This window comes from Leptidea sinapis, chromosome 33 (assembly GCF_905404315.1).
Source record: "Leptidea sinapis chromosome 33, ilLepSina1.1, whole genome shotgun sequence".
NCBI classification, from domain to species: Eukaryota; Metazoa; Arthropoda; class Insecta; order Lepidoptera; family Pieridae; genus Leptidea; species Leptidea sinapis.
In genome coordinates this window covers 2,314,009-2,338,847 of record NC_066297.1, presented here as the reverse complement: position 1 = coordinate 2,338,847, position 24,839 = coordinate 2,314,009, and the positions used below count along the sequence as shown (strand labels likewise).

Here is a 24,839-nt window from a genome sequence, read left to right as displayed (position 1 = left end):
TAAGACGTTTCAAAACTTGAATGATGCCATTTAGTGTCTAGATGCCACGCGCACAAGCATTTATTAGTTGCCGCAATAAAAAAGCTAGTGTTCTTAGGTAGTGCGGTATCTAGTTGGAGCGCAGCGGAGACCAATCCATAATCTAAGCGTAGAAGTCAGTCTAATGACATCACACATCTAATGACAGAACAGAGTGATCTTTTGGCCTTCACACAAAATGTGTAGAGCTTTTGGTTACAAATGTAGCATTTTACGCTGATTGGTACTAGGATGTTGGATATTTTTAGCCTATATCATGTTTTTATTTAAGTAATTAAGGAACGAGATGAACAGACCGTTCAGTTGATGGTATTTGATACGCCCTGCCCATTACAATGCAGTGCCGGTCAGGATTCTTAAAAAAACACAAAAGTTCTGATCGGAAATACAATAGTATGTTAAGTTTCAATTGCCCAGTAATTTCAATAGCTAGGGCGCCCTTCAGAGCGAAATACAATAATGCTTACACATTACTGCTTCACGGCGGAAAAAGGCGCCGTTGTGGTACCCATAAACTAGCCGGCATCCTGTGCAAAGGAGCCTTCCACTGGTAAAAATATGAAATCAAACAATAAAATTTACAAATAAGACATTTATTTAGATTTATTTCGTCTGTCGTTTACAAATTTCTTTACAATCAGTAAAAACAATAATTTAATACAAAATAGCTTAATTCTATTCATTTGTGCGTTCAATAAAGCACCTAACTAATTAACAATGTAATTAAAACTAATAATCTCAATGAAAATATAAACTAGGAGATTCGAAACCTAAAACTTACTAAATATTGCTTTAGTACATACACAAAAGACGAACTGCAGTCGGTTTGATAAAAAAATTAGTCAAAACTTACTTAAAAATACTTTAATAGTTATAATAAAGAATAGCATTCATAAGATTTATTACGGAAAGATAGTTTAAGCCCTAAGATTAAGGATTGGTTGCTCCGCTACGATACAACTAGTAACCACACTACCTAAGAACAATAGCTTTTTTATTGCGGCAACTATTAGATGCTTGTTTGCGTGGCATCTTGACACTCAATGGCATCTTTCAAATTTTCTAACATACGCTTCGTGTTATTATTACATTGAAATTAATAAAATACAAAATAATTACTGATGATATGTGATCCCAGTCTATTTCTTATTCCTTGTAGTATTATATTTGCAATGTTTGACTACACAACCTGGCATTTTAGTTTCAATTATCAGCAAAGTTTAACAGAATATGTGGCACGTCAACGTCACATTAGTAGGCGTTGTAAAAGTTGCCGCACTGTGCGACTACGCCTGCGGTATCTAATTGGAATGCAGCGGAGACCAATCCTTAATCTAAATTTAATCCCTTCGTAGTCAGTAAGATATTTTTCTGAAACCGATTACAGTCAACCCTTTGCTGTATGTCATAAAAATTATATTCATAATTCTATAACTACTTAAAACAAATTTAAAATTAATATCAAAAAATATCTTTGTACATCTTTAATCTCAAAAGGCACTTGGATTCCTTAATATAGGCACTGGTTTAAAAATTCAACATTTGATGTAACATCCTATATACATTTTTACAAAAATACCTAAATATAACATCGAAAATATTGTACTCGATTAGGAAAAATGGAAGACTATTATGTATATTTACATATTCTCTCGTGTGTCTGTCTTTTAGTAATAATTAACATAAAAATGTATAATTAATCAGTCTATAGTTAAACATCTTATTACCCTTAAATATCCAAAATGCAATAGTCACCGTTTGGTATGGACACAACTAACGGTGGGGAAATGCCGCACTAATAAAAAATACAACCTTTCCCGCTGAAAAATTAAAATCTTAAATATATTTTTTCTCCGTTTTGCTAATAATTTTGTGCTAACCGTGAAGACAAAAGTATTATAACAATACTATTACTTAAATTAGTTTGGTTTTTCTATTTAATTAAAAATATAAAATTTGTGGATTTGAGTTCATAGTATTAACGTTAAATGTATTTCAAAAGCGTACATAACAAACGGCCCTAAAAGCTTCTCAAAATAACTACCGCCTTAAATAATTTATACATCTAGGTAGATTATCTTGCTGTTAGATAACCGATAAAAACAGGCTAGGATTATTAGTTCAGTGTGCGTGACAGGCTACGTCTTACACTCGCCATTTGTATGACACTTTGTGTTAGTGTGCGTGAATTGCTCAAAATAGAGATAAGTTCTAAAGTCTATTTTTTTCGACGCTTTCACAGCTGTCATAGTCTATCTAGACGTATAAATGATCTAAGCCTTATTGTATCATTTGTAAATATTGGTTCTCTTCATAAAACGAAGATAACGACGTCTGGAGATCATTCACAACCATATTGTCTCCGCCCTGCAGTGGGTGAGTACTGCTCGACACCATTTCAGAACTCTTCCAGTTCTCACAACTCTCAACATACTCTAGCGTCCTCTGGTATGTCTCTTGGCGCATCGTGTTGTTCTGTTTCTTCCTGTTGTTCGTTGCTTCTATCTGTGACTGGGAGATGTCCCACACCTGCACTTCACTGGTTTGGTTATTCTGACTTCGTAAACTATTCATGCTGCAGTCTGCTTGTTGCTCCCCGTTTTTTCCGTTACAATTCATTGACCTCATTCCATTTGGCGGTTTTTGGCTACCAGTTGACATATCAACGGAATTTTGCATCGATTTTTGTTTATTAAATTGGTTGTAATCCCATTGGTTGTACGGTCTCTGATAGTATTGCTGGTTCGTGTATTGGTTATTTTTTGGTGGTGGTGGTCCCATTGCATTGACAGAGTTGACAACCGAATTGTATGGAGGTGGTTGCGGGTAATGCATGTTTTGGTATGGATTCTGTTGTGGTTGGCATTGATTCTGATCATTATAGCCATTCATTGTTCCACGGCTCATATTACCACTGTTATCTACGCTCATCATGGAAGATCTTGATATTTGAGTTGGATACACTTGATTACTTTGGTTCATGTAGTTTTGGGGATAATTTGCTATTTGATTGTTATAAGGCATCATATTTTGCCGATTTGGAACTATTTGTTGCATTCCTTGTTGATTTTGTATGTATTGTGGCATCGTAGGATAAGGAGACATTGTTTGATGAGGTCCATTCATTGATGCGTTCGGAACCGGATATTGTGGTTGGGTATAATTTTGGTTTTGATAATGATTTGGGTTGAAGTTTTTGTTAGGTATTTTAACGTTATAATTCTGTCTATTATTCTGTTGCATCTGTCCGGGGATATTCGTATTCACATTATTTACATTCATGGTCATACCAGTGTTTTGATTTTGCATCTGTGAAGGTGACATATTCATTGCCATGTTTGTCATGTTTTGAATCATTGGACTGGTTACAGGACTTTGTATGCCTGGATGCATTGGGCTTCGCATGCCATGGCTCATGGGACTTGCAATATTCTGCGCCATTGGACTGGCGATGTTCATCATAGGGCTGTTCATGTTTTGTGACATTGGACTTCCAATATTGTGTCGGGGGCTCATTACCATCTGATTGGGTATCTGTGGGCTCATTAAGCTCTGCATACTTTGGGGACTTAATGCATTGTGTGGGGGAGACATGACACTCATAGCACTTTGAGGACTCATAACATTGTACACACTTGGTGGACTCATGATATTGTTCGGGATATTATGTGGACTCATCACGCTCTGTGGACTCATACTGCTGTGAGGTAAACTCTGAGGACTTAGCATACTGTGGGGTAGATTCATATTCATAGTCTGAACATTAGTCGGTGGAGCTTTGGACGTAATTGGATTTTGTTTTGGCACATTCTTCATTCGTATCAAATTTGTTTGTTCTGTTTGACTCGCAGATTGTAAGGATTGGCGTGTGTTCTGTGTAGAAATGGATTGATTGGCTGTCGTTCTACTGAAATCTTTCTCGCAGTTTTCATTTATGACATCATGGATAACTTTATCATGTAAAGGCGAATCTTTATCATCCGACGATTTAGAAGCTAGAAGACTGCCACCATTGCTTGACATACTAACATCTAATCCTCTTAAATCGACTTGTATATCACTTATATTGAGATCACTACCTATGGCACCTAAATTTTTGAGTAAAGAATCATCACTTGTTGCAACGTCACTTATCTTTTCACTGGAATTGTTTGTTTGTATGTCACTGGTCGTGTTGTGTTCGGTTGAGTTTTCATTATTCTTATCTGTTTTGGTTTCCTGATTGGTGGAGTCCGTCTTAGCTGGTGCTACCATGTCGGTTCCCAATATGGATTGGTTAAGATATTGCATCATTTCATCTGGTATCACCAGCTTGTTCTCCACCATTTCACCTTCAGCGACCTATAAAAAAATACTATAGTGAATATAGCCCAATTATCATATATAAAGCAACAGAACAAAAAAAGGTAAATTAATAAAAAATTAGGAAATTCAAAATATTATTAATTAATCTATATAATAAAATAAATATATATTTTTTAAATTTTCCATTAATTAAAAATAATTTTAATTCAATTTCCAAATAGAGTGGTTCAGTGTTTTTCCACAAGACAAAAGTGTAATAAAGTTTTCACTTTATGCAAAAATTATGCTTAGACATTCTTTAAATTCTAAAAACTTACCTGTTCAAGATTAACTTCTTGATTGGGATGATGAACCTGCGCTGTGGTGACCACCACTGTGCTTGTGGAGTTGGACCGGGATTCCTTGTAAGTGACAGCTTCTTGATCGTCTTCCGTCTTGAACGGAAATGGGGCTTCATTCTGGAAATACACGATTGAATTAAATCATGTAATTAAATATATTTATTCTTTCTTTTTAGATCAAAGAATTTACATAGACATAATCATCGAGGCACTTTATTTTTTTATCTTTTGCCATTTATTTATTTATTCATAAATTTAAATTTGTTACATTTGACTTAGTGATTTAAAAAAACATGAAAGTACTTAATTATCACATGCATCCCGTAATGCATTGCAATGAACAGCAGATAGCAAATGTGTATGAAGTAAATAAAAGTAAGGTTGTTAATAGTCGTTTAATTTTAATGGAGACAAGGGTTGGGCTCTACCACCTTCTTGGAAACCCGTGTTTTTAAATGCATCTCACAATACCGCCAAAAGTGCCGATGACTAGAAGGTGGACATTGTGAGTATATTTTGTCCACCCGTGAACACTAATATTGATATAGTAGGTTCAGTAATACCGCCCCCAGCCGTGTCAAGCCGCGCACTACGTGCACAAATCCACAGTATGAGACGGCACGTTACCACACTCAACCTGATGAAGGACCACCGAATGGACCGAAACTAGTCGGTACCCACACCGATAAATCTTGAGTAAAGCAGTGTTAAATAAATAAAGTCCTAAAAGATTCTTTCAGAATGCATTTTGAAGTCAATAAATACTACCAATGCTTTGGAGAAGAAACGATCCTATCCTATATAGATTTTTTTTTATTTAAAGTCGAAACCATCATTATGGAGAAGATGAAAACAAAAGGGTGGATTTTTAGAAACCCAACTGATTCTTGCCGGAAGAATTTAAATAATAATTTAAAATATACTCTGAGGAACAACAAGCGCAAAGAAGAAAACTTACTTCATCATTATTACACGGGTACGGTTGATATGACTGTGTCTGGTCGCTCAAATTAGATTGTTCTGATAATCTTCTCGCTTCTTCCTTCACTTGTACATTGGGATCCAGCTCCAAAGCCAATTCTTCAGCTCTTACTTCAGTACACGTCACGCCTCGGAGCAGCACAGCCTGGAATCAATCAACATTTATAATCTTCTTTTATTTCTTAATTATACCACAGACTGTATATGAAGTGACCATACTCAGGCTATTTAAAAATAAATTTTATTGTATGAAATTATATTATGACCACATTTTAATTAAAAATACATCCCGCTGAGTTTATGGCACCCTTTCTTCTCAGGGTCTGCGGCAGAAATTTTCGAATGTATGATAGTTTTTGACTCCCAATAAATGATTTTAAATCCTCGTTAAAATATTTGAATTTGATGTCTTTATGTTGCGTTATACAGAGAATTATATTTGCATCTATTATTAAGAGGGCCATGTTATCAAGACAAGCATTCGCAAATGTTAAGCTATCTGGAACTGAGTACATAAAATTAACGCATTTATTCCCCTACATAACACTACTCGTATTTACTCGTATTTACGTTATTGTTTTCGTTTGTTTCAGCAATATTTAAATTAATAATCTAAGTATAGTTATTTCAAAATTCACTCAGTTATATATTTGAATAAACAAAACTTTTTTGTGGCTTTCAATTCATACGGCTTACAAGATGAATAAACCATCTATTTAAACAATTATTACATGATGCCATAACACGTAATAAAAGTCATTTATTTTCTCATAATTGATTTCTTTTGAATTATTTTTTAAATCTGAAAAAATATTCTTACCTGATTTCCCTGAGACGTCCTCACAGCTTGTACCGCTGCAAGAGCTGATGACGGTGGTGGCGCATATCCTACGCATGAAACTTGACTAGATCTGCAATAATATATGATAGAAATAATTGAAAAATTCAAGTAAGTGAGCAAAGCTAAGTATGGACCAATCACGATAAGTTATGATCGTTTAATGACCAATGAGCATTCAGTTTGCTGACCGAATTGTTTGCATTGCGAATATATATATAGCATATTAGTATTAGCAGTCTTACAAGCTGATGGCCGCGACTTCATCCGCATAGATAAAGAGTTTATAAAAATAATAAGCAAGTTTGGAATTGAAGATTATCTCGTGCACTATTCCAGTTCCAGTTCCCGTTTTCGCTCCCGTTCCCAACATATTAATCTTATTACGAGGAATATTGCTATGGCAAACTAAACCTACTCTTGGTATAGTTATAGCTCATCTACGTGACTTTCAGTTTTTCACAAATCCCGCGGGAACCATGAATTTTTCGGGAATAAAATGTAGCCTATGTCCGTTCCCAAGCTCTAGTCTATTGCTGTACCAAAACTCATCAAAATCGGTCCAGGTTCACATTTATAATATTCGTAGGGATTATGTCGACACTCCCAAAATATTTTTACGTTGAGCTGCCTATTAACTTAAAAAAATACGGCAGAAGTGAAATCTGGAACGTACGTTGTGCATTTTTGAATATTTTGCATAGTTAGGAAATAATTTCACACGAATTGCTTTATTTATCTCTATTAAAGTACTAGCATATATCTGGCTAAATATAATATTCATTTATTGCGCTGTCGTACACTAAAATTACAATTTATATTACATAAAAAAATTAACACTTCAGAACGATTACATTTAGTTTACATTAAAAGTATATCTCTCTGAAAAATCAGCTTTCATCCATAATATCAACGACTATCTTACGAATTTTCGATCAGGTCACGTGTCCTGACGCGAGTTTAACATTTTGTACCGATCCCAAGAAAAGTGCTCAACGCCGCTAATGAAGTTTTCACTTCAATACATTTTTCACTACTTATTTTTGTATGAGAGTTTTGTAGTAGAGATATTCTTTCAGCTTTCATAAGATAGCTGTACGTTTTCTATGCTTGTGCATTACAGCTTGACAACAGAAAAAGTCACCGCTTTGGTACCCAGATTCCTCGGCAAATAAACGTGGTATAACGTCGAAAAATTCTTGCAGTAGTTCATTTCGTACAATCAAGTCACTTAGGAATGTAAGAAAATAAATAGAAATAGGTAGAGATGATAATGCTATTAATTACCTTCTACTGCTATCAGGAGATAGCTGGTCGTAAGCTGCTGCTTGCGATACGAGCCTTTGTACACCAATCACAGCTCCGGAGACCACGGAAGCTTGGCTACTCTTGCGGGATATGTCTGACGATCTAGAGAAAGTATAACTTTAAAATATAATCTTAAGAAACAGTATTAATAGCAACAAGGCAGTTATTTATTAAATAAAAAAATAATACAGGCATAAAAGGCATTTATTTTCTCAAAATTAATTCCTACAGAATTCTTTTTGATGTAATTTCCAATTTACTAGACACTACTGCCGCTTCGGAAACAAATGGCGCTCTGAGAGAGAAGAAGCTTCGCAAGAAACTCTCCCAGCATTTTTTTTGCGGTCTGTGTTTTTTTAAATTCTTAACACCATTTTAAATTTCGTGGTAGCCACTATCATCCACAGTGCGGTTTTCAAGGAGCTTTCTTCATGTACTACAAAGCTGTGGAATGAGCTTCCTTGTGCGGTGTTTCCGGGACGATACGACATGGGTACCTTTCAAAAGGCCAGCTTTCCTACGAATTCTCTGGTGTTGCAAGAGAATGTGGACGGCGGTGATCACATAACACCAGGTGACCCAATGTAAGTATGCTCATTTGTCCTCCTTTTAAATAAAAAAATATCTATCTATATGAGACGTCAAGTTGCAGAGATTATCTGATGGATACACCTATACCTAACCTACCTACTACCTATAATGTCTTACTACCAACCTAAAAATTTATAAGTATAATTTTTATTTAAATTGTGTCTGAAGTACCTCGCACTATATAAGCTGCTCCCGGACGATATCCCGGAGTCCCTTCTATTGTTTGGGAGCGCTGACTTCAACTCCACTGTTACATTGGTACCTCCTAGTTCTGTTCTGCCTGTAACTCCTGGATTACCTACAAAAATACTGATTATAGTATGCGTTTGTCTTAATACAATGATTAAATATAATTTTTACATTTAAGTTTTAAATTAATTCTGAATAATCACATTCCTTCTGGAAGAACAGGACAAACACAGAAACTCATTCCAAAGAAGCAGTAAAATTATTATTTTGTTACGATCTGAAGGGCGCCGTAGCTAAAGAAAACAACTGGGCAAATTCAAATTCAAATATTTTTATTCAAAATAGGATGTGACATCACTTATTGAAAGTCATAAAACTACCACCCATTCCAAAATGAATGCCTCAGGCCTGAGAAGAATCAACAAACTCAGCGGGTTTTTTTTTTCATCATAAATATGTTTTACAATTAAAGTAACATTTACAAAGTAACATTGTACAATTAAAATAAAATGAGAATCTTATGTCTCAAGGTGATGAGCGCAATTTTAGTGGCGCTCAGAATATTTGGGTTTATCTCACAAGAGTTGAGCTTTTCATAGATTACTGCACTGGCGACAATTCGAACAGCTTTACGTTGTGCATGGTTGAATGGTTTTACTTGATTCCGGGGTGCACCAGACCAGAAGAGAGAGTGATACCATTTGGGACCGGAATTGCACCTTATTAAGAGTTGGGAACCTGAATAAATGAAAATTTCTTACCACTTAGATCAGCCTGGTGCATTGGCATGATTCTGCTGACTCCCATCTTGTTGAACCTTGGCGCGTGATGAGCTCGAGGCTCTATGGCAACCATCGCTCGCAGCATCAGTGGGAGTTGACCGACTTCTCCAACTACTTCCTGCTCCACCTGAGAATCACGTTGCTCATATATTTCTTTGTAAAATCTCGAAGCTAGCAATGTGTTGAAGGTATTTGCAATGTTTCTGATTTCTTGTCTTTTTAGCTCTTCGGAAGCAGTAGTAAATGCAAAACCAATAAATTTGACATTAATTACGAGTATTTTAATTAGTAGTTCCATTTTTTTTATTTCAGCACGTGCGTTAGTAGAGGTAGCATTATCTAATGCTTTTCTCTGAATTAGGAACTGTAAATCAATATTCCTATCTCATTGACGCAGGCAAAGAAAGAGACATCAATACTGATTTTAACTAACAATAAATTACGAGTATAAAACTTAGAAGACAGGATTTCATTCTCGACTTTTTTCTCCATTCGACGATATTTTTTCAACCAATCGTAAGAAAATTGGAATACTGAATGAGAAATAGATATTCTTTATCAGACTGTTTTAGTTTTTCTGCTTATTGTTTTTTTTATTATTATTAAGATCTACATCATTAAACCGTTTTAAGTATTGTTTGAAGTAATCTGATGATGAAGTCATCATCAACATCATGAGCCGGAAAACGTCCACTGCTGGACAAAGGTCTCCCCCAAAGATTTCCATGATAATCGGTCCTGCGCTGCCCTCATTCAACGTATTCCGGCGATCTTGATCAGATCGTCGGTACATCTTGATGGGGGCCTACCAACTTACCTGTTCTTACCTATCTGGTACTTACAAAGTCATAAATTTAAAAGAAGAAAAACACAGAGACGCAGATAATGATGATATTAATTTTCTGATGAAGGGTTTTAACAAAGCTGAAAACAGTCCAGCAAATTGTATAATAATAATAAACAAAAGAAAACAGCCGTTTACTCTAACTGAGGTTTATCGAATGCTGTTATATAATAAATATAATAAAAAAATATCAAAATATAAGACAGAGTACGGATAAACTAAACGCACAATAATTAGAGTTGCTTCAATTAGTTTGTCGCAATTAGAAGCGGTTTTTGGAACATTTTTTTGTATATAAAAGTAGTTTAAAAAAACTAATAAACACGCTTTGGTTGAAAAGATCATGGTTTAAAATGAACATCAATTTCTGCCTTATCTACGATAAATGAAAAAATATATAAATTAACAAAAATCTTATTTTGCAAATTGAAAAATTTAATTAGTTTATCAAATTATTGTATTGTCGTCGTTTCTCGATAAATCTACGAAGTTTGAACAAAATCTGGCCGTTTAAACTGGGTCAAAATCGCGCCCAAATGAGTCGGTTACAAACAAACATACATGTGAAGAATATATACAGGTGAAGTTGATAAAAAGCGTCTAATAATATGTCCTGCCCAAAATAATAATCGCTCAGCAGTTTAATCGTTTAATATTGCTGTAGCATTGCATGGGGTAAAAACTTACATCTCCATCTAGCCTAAAGTAGGGGACTCCGTTCTCATCGTTGAACCCGCTAAGACCTGAGCTGCCGAAGTCCAGATCTCCACCACACTGAGCAGAGAGCTGAAAGGAGAAGATGATTTAAAAATATATCAAGATAAAGAGAAAAATAGAATAAAAATATAAGAGAAATTACCAAAAAGTGTATCTGAATTATCAATAAATAAATTAAAATCTTTTATTAAACGAAGACTTATGTCGAAGGCTTATTACAGTATTGAATACTACGTAAATGATATTACAATATGGAATTTAATAAATAGTATTATAGTTGTTTTTTTTTTTGGATTTTATGGTTCAGCCTTGTATTGTTTTACTGGATTGCATTATTTTAAAAATATGTATATGTTTAAGCATTTGTGTATAATTATTATTTTATGTCAATAAAATATTTTATACCTGATGTGCTGAAGTATGTAATCCAAGAGGTAATGGCGAAGCTGGACTTTCGCTTTTCACGGATGCTGATGATGTATGGCCTCTAATGCCCATGGGCATTCCACCTTCTTCAGACCTCGGAGATGAACCAGCCCCACCGCCCCCTGATTCTGCAGAATCGTCACCTCGACTGCAGCCTGGATAAAAAAGGGCATTAAATGGTAAAGTTATTCTTTGTTTTTAATAAAGTCTTCTCGCAATCTTTTTTATCAAATTTTAGGGATTTAAAATTGGAAATAAGTTTCACAAAATTTTAACCATTATAAATATACTATGCCTAAAATGTGTCTAGGACTTTGCTGATTATTTTTTGGAAATTCAATTGAAGAATAAAAAATGTAGATAATGTTTACTATATAGAAAATAAAATAGTTTTTCCAAATAATTTATCAGGCGAACACTCAGTGTTGCAACAAACATAATTTTTTTATGACAATAAGAGTCAAGACGAGCAGGACGTTGATAGTAATTGATACGCCCTGCCCATTACAATGCAGTGCTGCTCAGAATTCTTCAAAAAACTAAAAAGTCACCTTGAGACATAAGATGTTAAGTGAGTATCCAGTGATTACACTAGCTACAGCGCTCTTCAGATCGAAACACAATAATGTTTCCACATAACTACTCTACAGCAGAAATAAGCGCCGTTGTGGTACCCATAATCCGGCATCCTGTGCAAAGCAGCCTCCTAATGGTAAAGTTGTCCGCTAAAACTCGAGATTCTGTCTGTTCGTAAAAATATATGAATAAATAAGGCAAATTAAGATCGAGTTTATTCGGTAGACGCTATTCGTAGAATATGTTGTCAACAAAACACAAAATACCGTCCTTATGTGTGTAAACTTTAAGGAATGATGGCTGTTAGAAATATCGAAGTTTTTATGTCACAATATTTATATTCAAACAAAACAAATCTTATAACTATATTAACACTACTATGACTACTTAAAATTAAAACGTTCCCCGTAATTATAGTTTTAATTTGGTACCGTACCAAGAATACTGGCAGCATTTCCGCGTTGGATAGCTAGGCTGATCCGTTGACCGAGATAGCTGCCAGCGCTTGGGTTTCCAGCAACCTTATCGAGGCGCGGAGATAGTATTTTGATCATTCTCCGCGCCTCTGGGCCCCACGGGCCAAGTGTCGAAACACCAAACGGCACAAAGATGTGTGGCTCACTGAAACCAACATAATTGCGACGCTTGCCATCTTCTGCAGTCGAAGCAGCAGCCCCAGTACCAACTCACGTACCTTGGACATGAGAACTAGCCAGAGTGTCGACGCAAGTCGCGTCCCACACCAGCGCCCTTCTCCGTGCCCAAGCTACCAGCGTCGTTCCATCAGGACGCTTGCCATCGCAGCGGGTTATTAAGATTTATTTAGCTCCATTTAGCTCTAAAACAGCTGGTATATTAAGAGCGGCAAATGCCCTGCGGATGACTTCATTAATGCTGGCGTAACTACTGATACGGCCTGCTAATTTTAGGCAGGGTAACCCTTGACGCCCATGAGCATCTACCTGGACGCCACATCTACATTGATGTGGTTCATTTATTAAAATTAATATAAGAATCAACAGTTGCTCACCTTTATGCTTCTTACTGGCGTAGAACTCAGCACCGTGGACAGTCTTCACGTGTTTGCGCAACGACGAAGGATCCGTATAACGTTTCGTGCAGCCCGGTGCTTTACATACGTAAGGTTTCTGAAAATATACCATTACTTATTTATCATATACATTCAAATTCAAATATTATTATTCGAAATAGGATATAAAATCATTTCATCATCATCATCATTTCAGTCAGAAGACGTCCACTGCTGGACAAAGGCCTCCCCAAAAGATCGCCATGACGATTGGTCCATCCAACCTACTCTGGCGATCTTGTCCAGATCGTTGGTCCATCTTGTAAGGGCCTACCAACACTACGCCTTCCGGTAAGTGGTCGCCATTCGAGGACCTTACTGATCAATAAAAGGCATTTATTTTCACAAAATTGATTCCTTTAGAATTCTCTTTGAAGTCACTACTAACACTACCACCGCTTCGGAAGCAAATGGCGCTCTGAGAGAGAAGAATTAACTCTCCCAGTATTCTTTTTTTGTGCTCTTTATATAATACTTACCTCATTACTATGAGTTCGGTTTTGGTGCTTGGCTCTGTCGCTTGCGTTGGAAAAAGCCTTTGCACATCCAGGGTACTCGCAGGTGTACGGTTTTTCTCCAGTATGGCTCCTCAAATGGGTCTTGAGATTCTCTAAGCGGGAGTACGCCTTGCAGCATCCTTCGAACTGGAAATTATATAATTTTTATTAATTATCAGGTTACTTTGATACAGTCAATAGTACTGCAAATAGACAGCCTTTCAGGCTACCTAACAAACCGACATAACTCCATTCTGCCCATGACTTGCATTAGATTGAGACTTATATCCACAGAGAAATGAGAAAGATGTAAGTATGAGAGGTATTTAATTTCCCCGGGGTATAAAAAGAATAGGGAAATCCCAGGACCTGCCGTGAAGCAGTAATATGCAAGCATTCTTGTGTTTCGGTCAGAAGGGCGAGTGAATTTTGGTACAAATTAAATTTGTGTATTGCGTATAATTTATTTGGAAATTTCCATAATTTTCTCAATAGTAACCTACCGTGCATTTGTGAGGTTTTTCCCCCGTGTGCCGCCGCATGTGAACCACCAGCATATACTGTGCCTTGAAGGGTTTCTCGTCTCTGGAACAGCCGACCCATCGGCAGACAAATGCCTTCTTGCTCGCATGAATGTGGTCAGTATTAATATGTTTCACAAGATCGTCCTGAGTTGGAAACTCTAGTTTGCAATCCACCTAGAAGAAAGACACAATTTAACATTATATTTACTGATAAAAACCCGCATGAACCTACTATATGAACCACTTGTCTATAGAAACTATTCCAAAAACACTTTCATGTCCCGGGCAATACATACAACCCAGCCTAAGAGTATTAAGAATCGAAATAGCTTTGTGTAAAGTTTCAAAGGCGAGTAATCTTACCCAATGACAATTAGTCTCGATGAAATCTCCAGGCTCGTCCTTAGAATCTAAACCATCATGGACGGTACTTTCTGCCGCTGCTGATAAGGGCTTATTGCTGTGCATCTCCCGGTGATGAATACTCTGGGGCGACTTCCTTTGATTCAGGGCTGTCGAAGCGCTGAAAATTATGATATTCTACTTTTAATCTCACTCATTTTTGATAAGGGTCAAATAGGCAGTATTAAGATGATGATCCCACAATTTTAATATAGAAAGTGTGGTTAAGTTATGGCAAACTATATATAGTGCAGACAGTTCCTGTAGAAATAGAGAGATACCTTTAGACAACAGACGCCTATTGAATCTATGCGCCAACGGGCGCTGCTTGTGGTGCCTGGTGTAAACTGTCTTCGATATTATTTTAAACTTAATACATATGTTAGTGAAATGTTCTCACAGTAACTTTATTTATAATCCTACTGATATTATAAATGTGAAAGTTTGTATGTCTGGATGTATGTTTGAACTTCTTTAACGCAAAATCTACAGAATAGATTTTGATGAAACTTAACAATAATATAGCTTACACACCAGAATAACATATAGGCTATTATTTATAAAACTATAGTGTAATTATACAAAATATAAAAGAAGTGTGATTGTTACTAATGAATACAACTAGCGCCATCTCTTATCAACTAGCAAGCAAAAGATCAATACAATTTACATGGCAAAACAACGATTGCCGGGTCAGCTAGTAATAAATATAGTTATTAAAGCTGACCCGACACAAGTTGTTCTCTTCATTATAAAAAAACTTTTGCGGGTGGAAATTCCAAAATCTGGTATTCGGAAATTTCAAGTCTTATAGTTCCAGAGATATCACGATGAGTCAATACATAGGTGGAAGCCCTTATATATATATACGTATATATATAAGGTATGTGTAAGGAAGATGAATGGTAAAAAAATTACTTCAAGTGACTGGCCTAAGTAAAAATATATATATATTTTTTTTTACTATGAAAAGAAGTACCTGTCAGCTTCCATAACACTGGTGATCTCTGGCTGCTGTTGTGGTTGCTGCATGTGTTGGGGAGGAGTTCCGTTGAGACCAAGACCTGGTCTGACGTCTACTGGTGCGCCAATTATCAGCTGGTTCGGTGATGATATATGAGATCTGGAAGGGAAACGGTATAAGTATTTTGTATAAACATACACACACACAACACACTAACACATACACACACACACAACACAGACACACACAATACAGACATACACAACACACACACACACGCACACACACTAACACACTCACACACACAAACACACACACACAACACACACACACAACACACATACACAACATGCATGCACAATACACTTGTGGCGTTGTGTACGAAGGTGGAATTCGGCGGGAGGAATCGCGTGAAACAGCTCTTCGGAACACTCCTCGTGATAAATGCGGTAGAAGAAGTGGGAGGCTCCTTTGCACAGGTGCCGGCTAGATTATGGGTACCACAACGGTGTCTATTTCTGCCGTGAAGCAGTAATGTGTAAGCATTACTGTGTATCGGTCTGGAGGGCGCCGTAGCTAGTGAAATTACTGGGAAAATGAGACTTAACATCTTATGTCTCAAGGTGACAAGCGCAGTTGTAGTGCCGCTCAGAATTTTTGGGGTTTTTCAAGAATTCTGAGAGGCACTGCATTGTAATGAGCAGGACGCATCAATTACCATCAGCTGACCGTCCTGCTCCTCTCGTCCCTTATTTTCATTAAAAAAAAAAAGATGAACTATAATGAAGCGACGTCTCTATTTATTTCTCTATTCCTTCTATCCTTACAAACCTCACACGATCCTCTACATTCATTACCCTCATTCGAGGTCTTCCACGACCGATATGCCAACACACACTTGCCTTATATATTTGATAAGTCATTCATTCATCACTCATTTGCTCCACGTGTCCAAACCATACCTTTCTCAATCCTTGTCATCCTTGGCGACATCTTTCAATTTGATTAAACATTAACTAATATTCTCAAATTCGTGTATTATTTATTTTTATATATTATTAAAAAGAATCAATATATCTATGTTAATAAAAAGCGCACTTCAAAAATATATCAAACGTCACGTGACTTATAGTTTTTATTACAAGAACCGAAACATGATTAAAATTAAATTTCTATATAGAAAAAATTGCACAGCTCTTCCAACCATTTTTCACTACTCGACATAAATAATTTGAAGTTAAGATTTATTTTAGTAGACTTCTATATTGTACTGCAGGAAAATATTTTCACTTAATTGAAGTATATTTTGATATAAATTGAAGAAGTATTTTACGGCGCTTACTTAAACTTCCGATTAACGATTTAATAACACTGGATAACCAGGTCTATCTATACCATGTAAATCTATTTATGTGTCTAACCTGTGTATTTCAGCAACCAGATGCGCATGCGCCGCGTGATGTGCCGCGGCAGCCGCAGCCTGCTGATGAGCTGGATCCAGGAGTACTCCAGGTGGCAGCACTCCACTGCTCCCGACCACTCCACCTCTCGCCAGCAGTTGCTGAGCGAGAGACGCGTGCGACAAGGAAAGGGCTGGAGATATCGCACCTGAAATTGATCAAGAATTTTTAACGACGGACTTACGGCCGTTTTCTATCTACCTATCTATCCTTACCTAGTTTAACTTACTAGAGGTAGACAAATCTATCCTTTTACGCTTACTTACATTTTAATAACAAATCGACATAAACTATTGGACTATAACTATATTGGACAGAACTATGAATAGATTAGATCATCAAACGGTGATGGCTATGTATCTGTAACTCTCAAACTCGACCTTCGTAGAAATAGGCTTTTAAGCCTTGGTATACCAAGTAATTTATAATCATTATACATTCATTAACTGAATATACCAAAGGTATGGCAAAATTTAAGGCAGCGAGAAGAAGCTATAATAAAATAAGGAAGACTCACATAAGCGAAAACGTATATTACAATAGCAGTGTACGAACTACATAAAAATATAGTATGTAAGTTGTTTTGGCATATAAATTAAACACCCTGCGCCCATTATGTAATGAAATGTCATTGACTGATGCGAATATATAGGTTTTTTTATGAAAATAAGGGGCGAGACGAACAGGACGTTCAGCTGATGGTAGTTGATATGCCCTGCCCATTACAAACTCAGGATTTTTGAAAAACCCCAAAATTCTGAACGACAAATCTCATTTTTCCAGTAATTTCACTAGCTATGGCGCCCTTCAGACCGAAACACAGCAATGCTTACACATTACGGATTCACGGCAGAAATATGGACCGTTGTGGTACCCATAATCTAGCCGGCATCCTGTGCGAAGAAGCCTCCTACTGGTATTTTCGGTACTACTAAGACCAAACCATAAAAAGCAATAAACTTTCTTTTGCCTGTATCTGTATCGTTTCTGCATGGCATACTGGCTTTTAAACATTTGCTTACCTGCACTAAGGTGGCCATAGCTGCCAGTAGATGCTGCCGAAGGAGCTCTCACAGCCAGGCTGGCTGGTGACGCTCTGATCACAGCAGCCAAGTCTAAAGACTCCGCGGAATATGGACTCCAGGATACGGCTCGTTTCCTATTAGCTGATGCGCTTATAGCTCCACCCGAAAGCCTCAATCGGTTAGGAGATGATATTCTTGATCCTGGAAATAAAATAACATTAAGTTTCCAATGACATTATACACCAACTAAACTGTGGAATAAGCTTCCCTATGCGGTGTTTCCGGTACGATACGACATGGATATCTTAAAAAAAAGTGCGTATACCTTCTGTAAAGGCTGACACCACTTCTGTGATTCCTCTAGTGTTGCAAGAGAATGTCGAAGGCGGTGATCACTTAAAATCAGGTGACCAGTACGTTCATTTGTTCTCCTATTTCATAAGAAACTCTTTAAAAAGAACAAGGGTGATAATTGTTAGAGCACAAAATGTGAGACTCGAAAGCGTCATAATTGGGATGAATTGTGACAGTGAGTACTTAAATTTTTTTAGCACTAGCTGTCTACTGTTGCGTTTTATCGTTTAACAGTTTAATATGTAATATAATGGTAATAATACTAAAAGAGCGTAAAATGTATAATGATACATTAGAAAATAGCAGAGTGAGAATGGTTCAAACGAAAAAAGTGCAACTCAAAAGTGTCCTAATTGGGACGAATTTTGACAGGGAGTACTTAACCTTTTATAGCTCTAGCTGTCTTCTGCTGCATTTTAGCGTTTATCTTAAGCAGTTTAATACGTTATATTATAGTAATATTACTAAAAGAGCCTGTAGATAGAGTAGATGCTGTAGATGGAGCCGCAACTCTCAATTTGCGTACTCTAACCGTAGGCTCCGTAGGTAAGAGCGCTTGGACAGAACCTGAGAGGTCGCGCTTCGAGTCCCGCAATGTTCACTGGTTCATTGGTTACGAAAATTTGCATCATTAAAAGAGCGTTAAAAAGAATACTCAGCGAGGTTTTTGCGCAGTTTCTTCCCTCTCAGAGCGCTATTAACATAATAAAGAATGTGAATACCTTCCAAGCTTAGTTGGAAGTCCTGACTGGCGAGAGTGCTGCCCACGTGTAGCTCAGGGTGAAGACTCCGCGCAGCGCTTAGGTATTCTAGCCCTGGAACAATAGCAGAGTATATAATTAATATACAGAGTAATTAATTTAATTCAGATAATGTGATGACAATTATAGACCAATTAATTCCAATTTTGAGCGTAGCAAAAATCTCAGAAAGTCAATAGATAGAAATGTTTGATGAAATATTGTGAAACTCAAAACCTCTGGGATCATAGTATGAACCATATACAAATATATATGAACATATACATTTTAGAAGTTATAAATCCCTAATAGGTTTTGGTTAGGCAATGGAAAACTACAATTTTCAAGTAAAATTGCAGAAAGGATAGGTTTAAATTTGATATGCTTACAAACTGCATTTAATTAAGTACATTGTTACTAAAATACTAGCTGACCCAGCAAACGTTGTATTGGCGATATTAAAATCGCGATACAAAAGTAACTGTTGATCGTAGATGGGTGAAAATTTGAAGTTGTATGTATTTTTTGATGTTGACTCATAATCAAACAAATTTAAAAAAAAAATATCAAAAAAATAAAATGGCGTGGACCACTCGTAACATTTAGGGGGATGAAAAATAGATGTTGTCCGATTCTCAGACCTACCCAATATGCACTCAAAATTTCATGAGAATCCGTCAAGACGTTTCGAAGGAGTTTAACTACAAACACTGCGACATGAGAATTTTATATATTAGATATACCCTAGAGACTATCACAAAATATAATTTGTAATAAATACCAGTAAAAAGAAAATATGTGTCTTAAATACAAACAAAAGTTGAACAACCCCTTTTTTGTGTCTCGACGTCTAGTCGCCAAATGTCTAATGGTAAGTCATCGGTTAAAAGATTACAAAGTGATGTGCATTTATCGATATTACTACCAATGATAACAATTCTTTTCCGATTGCCTCTCTTCGCTTGAAAACCATGCAAAAATATTTGTAACAAATAGATATTCCTAACTTATTCGGTAACTATCAAAGACATTCTAGCCAGAAGAGGCTATGGATGACGTAATTATAACGCCATTTTGAACAATTGCTCATTCATTTTCAAGTCACAAATCATCTCATAATAAAATTGAGACGTAAAAAGTGACGTGTCTGAATATAAATTGCCACTTATCACGGTTGGCGATTAATAAGTTGCCTGAACGCTTGAGTCGGTAATATACAGAGGAATCGGACTTAATATAAACATCTGACGCGGCTGATTTATTCAACGTTGAATGGCCGCATAGTACTAAATAGCACAAATTTGTTTTATAGTTATCATATAGCCTATGGGTCAGCTGTTCGAAAGTGATCACCACCACCCATACAGTATTGCAAACCCAGAGGAATCTCAAGAATGTTTGCGATAAACTGGATTTTAACTTGAAGTATGGATTTCAAAATACATTGTTAGGAAGTTGTATGTTGCATGTAGATTAAAATTCATGTTTTAATTTAAGAAACAAAATTTTGAAAAGTTATTATACTTGATATAGTTAAGCATTGAAACAGTTTTAATTTTATATTTCGTTGGTAATTATTTTTGTAATATCCTAAAAATAAATCTCTCTCTGTGTATTATTTACTCTTAGCTTTCTAGCCTTTGTTGGTTTACCTACGTGCTTAGTTTAGGAGATGCTGAATATTAATTAATTATACTTATTTAAACTTTACTTGAACTTATTTTTATATATTTGAAAATAAAGTAATTTGTTTAAAATTATGAGTTATTATTTACACTCTCTTAGCGAATTGAATGGCAATCGCCAAATAGATTGAATTTATATTCATTCGAAAATTGTATTGATTCCTAAATTAAATTCAAATAGTAAAGCTTCTCTATCTATTTATATATATGGGGAAGTATTTAGTTATAAATTCCACCAAAGGATCAAAACTATGATGGTGCAAAATGCGAGCAGAAAAAGATAAGTCTGATATTATAATTAATTCACTTTTCTTTCTTTTAATAAGATAAGAGATAAAACGAATATGCGGGTCACCCGACAGTAAGTGATCACCTACGCGTTCTTGTAACACCATGGGATTATTATAAGAAATAATGAATGTAATTTTGAAGGTCTTTAATGTGGGTACATATCATAACCATATAACCATAACAAAAGGAATGATGTATAAACTTTGGCTTTAAATGGAATAGAGTCCCTTGAAAATCGCATTATGAATGACCACAGCACATCCAGAGGGTTTGGTATTCGTCTACAGTGACGTGGCATTTGTTGTGTGTGGAAGATTTGAATGAGGCGGCAGGAAGCAAGGTGGTAAGTGGAATTAGTAGCACGAATAAAATTCCAGTAAATTTTTAACCGAATTCAAAAAAGGTGGAGGTTCTCAATTCAATAACAATAATCATAACTAGAATCAGGTTGTATAAAAATACGCAATTATTTATACAGTGCATATTTAATCTATTGTTTTGGAATAAGTAGTGTTTTTAAAGTCGTTTGTTTTTTTGTTAATTTTTTTAATTAGTCATCTCTTTGACTAAACTGTGTTTTAACACGAAGAGCCTCCAAATACGTCGACCCTAATTGGATATCCGTCCATTTTCAATTCTCGATACAACCATTTTCGATTTTATAACCCAATTTAAAATCGGAGATTGTAAATTAAATTTTAAAATACACGGTACATACTTTGAGTGTTATTTGGATGAATTTTACAAAATACTTTACGACTGCACAGTTTGGGTTTAATTGGGTAGCGAAATATCTTGTTATTTTATTACAACAGGTTTCTATAGTCGTATAATATAATCATATACCATAAAGTATAAATTTGATAGAATAATAAAAACAGAATATTTTTTTTTACGTGTAAATAAAAACTTTATCAAAACATCTATTTACGAAATGCATACAGTTTGCTCGATACTTATATGTATTAGAAAAACTGCTTTTATTCAGTCTGTTTGTTCAGAGTAATATGCGATACGGTTGGACCAACGACAACGAGACTTAGCAAATAGCTAATAAGGAGTAATTATTTTAGAGACATTTTTATTATTACAGCTACGAATGCAGCAAATATAAATTATTAGGTATCAGGATTCATATACCACAGGATCCAATGTTAATAGTGATCGGCTAACCTATATACAAGTTAAATATATAAAAACGCGCATTTTTATATAAACATGTAAGTGGGAGGCTGATTATGGGTACCACAACGGCGCCTATTTCTGCCCTGAAGCAGTAATGTGTAAGCATTACTGAGTTTCGGTCTGAAGAGCGCCGTAGCTAGTGAAATTACTGGGCAAATGAGGCCTAACATCTTATGTCTCAAGGTGACGAGCGCAATTGAAGTGCCGCTCAGAATTTTTGGGTTTTTTAAAAATCCTGAGCGGTACTGCATTGTAATGGGCATGGCGTATCAATTTCCATCAGCTGAACGTCCTGCTCGTCTCGACCCTTATTATCATAAAAAAATGGCCCACTAATAAATATTTTTCAAATTTATATCGAATCTCAGAACTATGGAGGGTAGAGGCAAGAAGAATCATCTGTGTGTATGAAAAAGTGTCCGTCAAAATGCATTAAATTAGGGTGGCGCTACAGTCGCATCAGGGTAAATCGTAAAAGAAGCGCCAAATTTAAAATAATACTAGTCACTTATATGATATTATATTTACTACATTATTTTGTACAACGTAAGTTGTTGAAATTTTGTCTATTTAACTACTTTAGTCGATAATAATATTAATTTATTTAACTCCGCATACTTCAATTCGTTAACAATTGCTACATTCTAAATATTTCATACCATACCCTGTGTCTACACCAGCGCCATTGTGGAAGCTTTTTGAACTGTTATTTACTACCAACTTTTCTACCTTAAGAGATGGATACTCTTTGCCTTTACCCTCCATACTCAGAACGTTAGTCGGAATTGAAAATTTTGCATATTTCATTGTATCAATGGTTCTTTTTCCTTAAAGACATCGCTAGTTTTTGTTTAATAACCCAGAAGAAACAAACACGATAATATCGAAATAAAACTATTAATCAAATCGCAAAGCGTTGTATAATTACAAGGCTTAAACAAACAGGATTTACAAAAAAGGCTAAAGCATCTATATTCACGGTCAGTTCGGGCGTTTCGAGAAATAATGGGTTGAGGCGTCAAGGACCACCAATTTACTCGAACCAAGAGAACGGCAACAATTCCTAAAACCACTCCGCTGTGGTCGTTTGACGTGGCGTAACTCCCTAAATTTTTATGTCTTCATTCCGCGTGAGAATCGATAAAAAATCGATTCGTACCTCGATTTCTCGATGCGACATTCGTGTAAGAAACGCTCGCATTCCAACCCTAGATTCCTTATTATTCAGTCGATTGTTCGATTGAGTCTCTTTTTGTCATTCGATTATTTAAGAATCGATTCAAGCGGTTTTATTTGATGTATTAATTTTTGTTGTCTCCGTTTAAGCGTAAAATTGCTTGATGTGGACAGTCTAGTGTGGTTTCATGGTTGGGCGATTATTAATGTATTTTAATTATATATGTGTGTCTCAGATCATAATATACATAGAGAGACCTAAAATATGACAGCCAATCTTAATGACTGAAGAGATCTAGAAGAAGATTAGTTAACCAGTGGGAGGTTCCTTTGCACAGGTAAAAGTAAAAAAAAAGTAATTTATATCCTAAACGTTCATTCAACTATCTCTCAGATGGACGTTCAACTGATGGTTATTGATACTCCCTGCCCATTACAATGCGGTGCCGCTCAGGATTCTTGAAAAATACAAAAACTCTGAGCGGCACTACAATTGCGTTCGTCTCCTTGAGACATAAGATGTTAAGTCTCTTTTGCCCAGTGATTTCACTAGCGACGGCCTTATAACCGAACCACACTAATGTCTACACATTACTGCTGCACAGCAGAAATAGGCGCCGTTGTGGTACCCACATTCTAGCCGGCACTGGTAAAAATACACATAACCAAATTCAGCTCCGCTTACGCTGTCTTGAAAAAAAATCGCAGCAATAAGTCTCAATGAAGCTTTTTCCACGACATTACTTTATCATCACTAAGCCATTTTAATGACAAATTAATTAACAAGCTCCGTCTAAATATTCAAAGTCTACTACGTTAGTATACGTGTTTGAATGTGTGCAGAATACGCGAGTGTTAATAAGATCACTATATCATGTTTGGTTAGGCGGCGAGATAAAAGCTTTCGTGACCTTATAAGTTACACATAAATGTAGAATATATGATAATTAATTGGTATTAATACCCAGGGTGATTTGAATAATGTTAATAAACTTGTATGGCACTATTTATAGTTTTATGATTATAATGTTTTCGTTCAGTCCACGAAAGTGTACAGAAAATAAGCTCACAGGGTTATATGACGTCATCATGCCTTTTTTGAAAAAGGCGAATGTGGCCAGATAGTATCTTGTTCTTCTTTTCCCAGATATATTTTCCAAGATTATGGGAAAATCAATAAATAAGATAATAGACAGAATAATAAATTAATTCAATTTGTTTAGCTAGAGGGCGTGAATTCAAATAGATTGAAATGGCAAGCCGTATACCACAGCATCAAGGAAGAGGGCTATAAAACATTAAAAGTAGTTTTAAAAAAACTAAAAACACATTTTATTTGAAAAATTTATGGTTCAACTTTAAAAGGGATATCAATTCCTGCCTTATCGACGATAAATGAAAAAATAATATAAATTAACAAAAATCTTATTTTGCAAATTTTATTAATGTATTGTCATCGGTCCTCGATAAATCTACGAAGTTTAAACGATATCTGGTCGTTTAAAGTTG

At 35.8% G+C, this 24,839-nt stretch overlaps 1 protein-coding gene across 2 annotated transcripts in view; it reads right to left on the bottom strand.

Moving 5' to 3' along the window:
* Positions 1-616: 616 nt before the first annotated feature.
* The window catches only part of LOC126974766 (transcriptional activator cubitus interruptus), a 148,358-nt gene continuing 124,135 nt past the window's right edge, over positions 617-24,839 (bottom strand). For both annotated transcript variants that reach the window (XM_050822428.1, XM_050822429.1), the window contains exons 5-21: positions 18,976-19,068; positions 17,897-18,100; positions 16,836-17,022; positions 15,430-15,573; positions 14,412-14,571; positions 14,028-14,222; positions 13,507-13,671; positions 12,968-13,085; positions 11,341-11,516; positions 10,906-11,004; positions 9,354-9,501; positions 8,575-8,701; positions 7,792-7,914; positions 6,487-6,577; positions 5,644-5,811; positions 4,662-4,802; positions 617-4,380 (exon numbers count right to left, since the gene is read on the bottom strand). In XM_050822428.1, coding sequence (XP_050678385.1) covers positions 2,320-4,380; positions 4,662-4,802; positions 5,644-5,811; positions 6,487-6,577; positions 7,792-7,914; positions 8,575-8,701; positions 9,354-9,501; positions 10,906-11,004; positions 11,341-11,516; positions 12,968-13,085; positions 13,507-13,671; positions 14,028-14,222; positions 14,412-14,571; positions 15,430-15,573; positions 16,836-17,022; positions 17,897-18,100; positions 18,976-19,068 — 4,400 coding nt within the window. In that variant the 3' untranslated portion in view covers positions 617-2,319. The remainder of the gene's footprint in view (positions 4,381-4,661; positions 4,803-5,643; positions 5,812-6,486; positions 6,578-7,791; positions 7,915-8,574; positions 8,702-9,353; positions 9,502-10,905; positions 11,005-11,340; positions 11,517-12,967; positions 13,086-13,506; positions 13,672-14,027; positions 14,223-14,411; positions 14,572-15,429; positions 15,574-16,835; positions 17,023-17,896; positions 18,101-18,975; positions 19,069-24,839) is intronic.